General features: G+C 42.1%; 1 protein-coding gene and 1 pseudogene across 1 annotated transcript in view; both read right to left on the bottom strand.

Annotated features, from left to right (window-relative positions):
* Positions 1-2,879, bottom strand: part of LOC125039997 (extensin-like) — a 6,757-nt gene extending 3,878 nt beyond the window's left edge. Inside the window, exons 1-3 of the mRNA XM_047634404.1 lie at positions 2,853-2,879; positions 1,418-1,568; positions 1,154-1,336 (exon numbers count right to left, since the gene is read on the bottom strand). Of these exons, the coding sequence (XP_047490360.1) occupies positions 1,154-1,336; positions 1,418-1,568; positions 2,853-2,879 (361 nt within the window). The remainder of the gene's footprint in view (positions 1-1,153; positions 1,337-1,417; positions 1,569-2,852) is intronic.
* Positions 2,880-3,407: 528 nt separating this feature from the next.
* Positions 3,408-3,909, bottom strand: LOC125040221 (annotated as a pseudogene).
* Positions 3,910-5,000: the final 1,091 nt, after the last annotated feature.

Here is a 5,000-nt window from a genome sequence, read left to right as displayed (position 1 = left end):
CTCTCTCTCTCTTTTCCTTTTTCTTCCTTCTCTTCTTTCCTTTTCGTTATATTTTTTCTCTCTTGCCCTTTTTTTATTATTTCTTTCTTCCCTTCGTTTATCCTCATTATTTTTTTCTCTCTCTTCATTCATTCATTTTTCTCTCTCTCCTTCATTCATTTTTTTCTCCCTCCTCTTCTAATATCTTCATCCATTTCTCTCTCTCCTTCTTTCATTCTTCATTCCTTCTATTCTTTCATCTTCAGTCATTTTTTCTCTTTCTCCCCTTCTTTCATTCTTTCTTTCTCCCCTTCGTTCATCCTCATTATTGTTTTTTCTCTCTCTCTCTTTAATTTTCCCTCCTCTTCTTTCATCTTCATTCATTTTTCTCTCTCTCCTTCTTTCCTTTTCTCTCTCCCGTTCTTTTATTTTCTATCTTCTTCCTCCTCTTTCACTTCACTATTTGTTCTCCTCTTCTTTCATTTTTTCTTCCTCCTCTTCTTTCATCTTCATTCATTTTCCTCTCTCTTCCCTTCTTTCATTTTCTCTCTCTCCCCTTCTTTCATTTTCTCTCTCTCCCCTTCTTTTATTTTCTCTCTCTGCCTTTCCTTCATTTTCTCTCTCTCCCCTTCTTTCATTTTCTCTCTCTCCCCTTCTTTCATTTTCTTTCTCTCCCCTTCGTTAATTTTCTCTCTCTCTCCTTCTTTCATTTTCTCTCTCTCCCCTTCTTTCATTTTTTTCGCTCTCCCTTTCTTTCATTTTCTCTCTCTCCCCTTCTTTCATTTTCTCTCTCTGCACTTCTTTCATTTTTTCTCTCCTTCTTTCATTTTCTCTCTCTCCCCTTCTTTCATTTTCTCTCTCTCCCCTTCGTTAATTTTCTCTCTCTCCCCTTCGTTAATTTTATCTCTCTCTCCTTTCATTTTCTCTCTCTCCCCTTATTTCATTTTTTTCTCTCCCCTTCTTTCACTTTTTTTTCTCTCCCCTTCTTTCATTTTTTTCCCTTCCCCCTCGTTCAATCATATTCATTCATTTTTTTTTTCTGTCTCCTTCTTTCATTTTCTATCTCTCTCTCCTTCTTTCCTTCTTCCTCGTCGACATTGTGGGGTACAAGAAGGTCATGCCCCCTCCCCTCCCCGTCGATCCTTCAGAGGTCACGAGAGGTCAACCGAGGTACGTGGTGCTGGGGTCTGGGGTCTGGGGTCTGGGGTCTCGGGTCTGGGGTTTGAGTTGGGGTCGAAGGTCTTTTTTCGGGGTTTGAGGTCTAATGTCATGGGTTGGGATCTAGGGTTTCGGGTTTGGGATCCGTTTGGGGTCTGAGATCTTTGGGGTCTAAGGTCTGGGGTCTGGGGTCTGGGATCTAGGGCTTAAGGTTTAGGATCTGAGGTCCTTGTGGTCGGATCTTGGGTGTGAGGCTCTTGTGAATTGAGGTCTGCGTTACTTGGGGTCTGAGTGGTCTTGGGTCTGCGTTGTTTGGGGTCTGAGTGGTCTTGGGTCTGCGTTGTTTGGGGTCTGAGTGGTCTTGGGTCTGCGTTATTTGGGGTCTGAGTGGTCTTGGGTCTGCGTTGTTTGGGGTCTGAGTGGTCTTGGGTCTGCGTTGTTTAGGGTTAGTTAATCCAGTTATTTGCAACATCATTTCTCTCCTGGCGTTGCCCGCTTGTCTGTCATTTCGCTGTTAATGTGGCACCACTTAAGTTCTCCCCCCCGTCCACGTTGTCAGTCATATGACAGCGTCAATGGACCAACATATATCATTATATCGTTTTCTCTCTCTCTCTCTCTCTCTCTCTCTCTCTCTCTCTCTCTCTCTCTCTCTCTCTCTCTCTCTCTCTCTCTCTCTCTCTCTCTCGTACTTTGTCTGTCATTGTTATTCTCTGTTGCTTTCACGCTGTCTATGTATCTATTTTTATTTTGTATGTCTGTGTCTTTGTTAGCTTTTCCCTCTATCTATCTAATATCTATTTATCTGTACATATCTGTCTATCTATCTATCTCTTCTACCTATACATCTATCTATCTATCTATCTATCCATCAATTTGTCCTTTTGTTTATCAACCAATCTATCTGTCCATCAAATTATCTAACAATATGTCTCTCCTCCTCTGCATCTATTCATCTATCTCATCATAAATATACCTGTGTCTATTTGTCTGTCTTTATATCTGAACTTTATATCTGATCTGTCTAATTATCTTTTGATCGATAATATGTATTCCGCAAGTTTAACATTTAAATGTCCGAGATTAAAAAAAAAATATTTGCTTTCCATTTCTCTAAAATCTTTATATATTTTTCTTTCTAAAGGATATGTATCTTAGGAGCCTGAAACTAAGCAACTCGATAGCTTTAATAATATTCAAGATTTGATTGTAAGTATTTTCCTTATCAGACTCACAGGTGGATTAAATAAGAGTCATACACAAGCAGAGGTCACGTGGTTACCGCCTGTTCAATAAAGGTCTCAAAACTTCAGTGCTGTTCCTGGACGGTGAAGTTGGCGTTTTGCTTGGCTCGACTTACGCAATTCTCCCAGAAAATGTTTATTTCTTTGATAATAGAATGTACAGTTTGTTTTGCAAAAGGATATATACAAGCATATATAAAATATATATATATTATTATATATATATTATATATATATGTGTGTGTGTGTGTGTGTGGTGTGTGTGGTGTGTGTGTGTGTGTTGTGTGTGTGTGCATGTGTGTGGTGTGTGTGTGCGTGTGTGAGTATGTTTATGTGTGCGTTTGTGTATGTGTGTGTTGTGTTGTTGTAGGTATGTACATAACTAAACAACAGTTTCCACGACGAAACGCTTTCAATCAGAAAATAATTGAACTGGAGCATCAGCCTCTTCCTCATCGAGATCGAACTTACGGAGAGTCTCCCAAACCAGCTGAACATTTAAGCGAGTTTAATCCTTCGCAGGGGGGACTGAATCCTCCATCAACGAAGAGGATTGAGAAATCAGACGTTGGATTCGCGTGTCTTGATTAGGATTAGTCTTAGGGATTCGAGAATGATCATTTACTCTTGTTTTCATGGATTATCCTCTTATCTGATGACCAGGAGGACATGACTGGATCAGAATTGTTGTGTCTTTTGATAATATGGTAAAGACGTTTGCGGGTTTATGTTCAGTTATCTAAATGTTAACTTTCACTTGTTTTAAATTGATTTAGTTTTACTGATTTTATTATTTTATTCCATGGGGATATCTTTAACGAATGCAATTTAGATAAGAGATGAGATGGATGAAAGATACTGCAGTTGTGTCCTCAGTCAAAATGCTTTCTCTGTGTACAGTCATATGAGCGTCTTTTGCGAGATGCTGGGACACACTGAATATTGATCTGATTACCAGTAGTTGCAAACAAAGACAACTTTAGGAGGAGTGTTACCAAGGGTTATGGCAGTACGATTCATGTGATCATTCTTTTTTTATTCAGAAAATACATCTCAGGTGTTCAGTCCTGCTGATTGATGAGAAAGATATCGGTGAGATTTCGGATGGGGAGGCGGTCGGGTGTGGGGACAACTCCCTTAGATATCGACGGGGATCTTTCCGAAGTCGGCGTTGGAGAGGTCGAAGAGGGTCTCGGCCTGGTCGCAGGGGAAGGCCTCCTCGGGGTGGGCGCAGGTGAGGGACTCCTGGCTGAACACGGTCTGGTTGCCGCACACGAACGAGTAGTGGGCGGTCTCGACGAGGGCGCCCAGCTCGTCGGCGATGGGCTCGCACACGTGGAAGAGCCTGCAGCCGTTGGCGACGTCAGCGTAGTAGCCGTAGGGGCGGTTGTCGCAGGAGAAGGCCTGCTGGGGGGTCGCCGCCCAGGATGTCGAGGAAGCCGTTGGGGAGCTGGTAGGCCATCCTGGCGGAGGCGGCGGCGGCGAGGCAGAGTACGGCGAGGGCGACCTTCATGGTGACTGCGAGAGAGAGCAAGGCTGAGCAAAGTGGGGGTTTATGGCGTGCTGTTGGCTCTGCGGGAAGCTGCAAGGATAGCTGTCATCATGAATGCAAAGAGGGACAAAAATCGTGTTGTTTGTTTTCGGATCTGTAGCCAAGGCAGTAAGAATGCTTATTCAAAATAGGCCCTAAAGATGTATGATGCGTGTACATATGTATATATTCATATATATATATATATATATATATATATATATATATATATGAATATATATATATATGTGTGTGTGTGTGTGTGTGTGTGTGTGTATGTATATATTCATGCAGTATACAAAGAAACTAATCCCTACTCCCATACACAGACAGAGAATATGAGACATAGACTTATATGTGTAATGGAAGGTGAGTATGTATGGATAAGTGGGTGTCTACGTGTGACTATGTATGTGAAATGAGATATGTATGTGTGCGTGTATGTATATTTACATATAGATAGATATGTAAATAGAGATGTGAATATTTGTATATATGATTATGGATATACATGTATGTAAGCAATTATTTGTATATGTATGTATTATAGACTTGTATTAATGTCAGTCCGTAATCATAGATACATATATGAATGCAAACACATATGCATTAAAGTGTATGTTCGTAATCCTCCTGCAGGGCACTCCCGACGCACCCTTCCGCAGACACACCGATGCCCACCGACTAAACCGACGCTAAAACTGCCCGACTGCCTCCCGAGCGGCTGGTCGGGCTGTCGGGCTTACCTGAGAGACTGAGGCGATAACACTGGCGGGAAAGGCCGGGAGTCACCTTTTATAGCGGCGAAAGGAAGGCTCGCTCGGGACCTTCTAAGGACGGGGGGGCAATCGGCTGCCGGAAGTGGACGACCTTCTGGGCTCACGCCGACGGCGGCGGCGATGGGCACTGGCGCTGGGCATGGGGGCGGGGGATGGATGCACGAAGTGGAATTGTATACATAGTATGGATATATAGTATATATCTATATCTAGCCATCCATCCATCCATCCATCTCTCTCTCTCTCTCTCTCTCTCTCTCTCTATATATATATATATATATATATATATATTTATATATATATATATAT

The sequence above is a fragment of the Penaeus chinensis genome, chromosome 28, assembly GCF_019202785.1.
Source record: "Penaeus chinensis breed Huanghai No. 1 chromosome 28, ASM1920278v2, whole genome shotgun sequence".
Taxonomy (NCBI): domain Eukaryota; kingdom Metazoa; phylum Arthropoda; class Malacostraca; order Decapoda; family Penaeidae; genus Penaeus; species Penaeus chinensis.
This window is presented reverse-complemented; position numbering and strand designations above follow the sequence as displayed.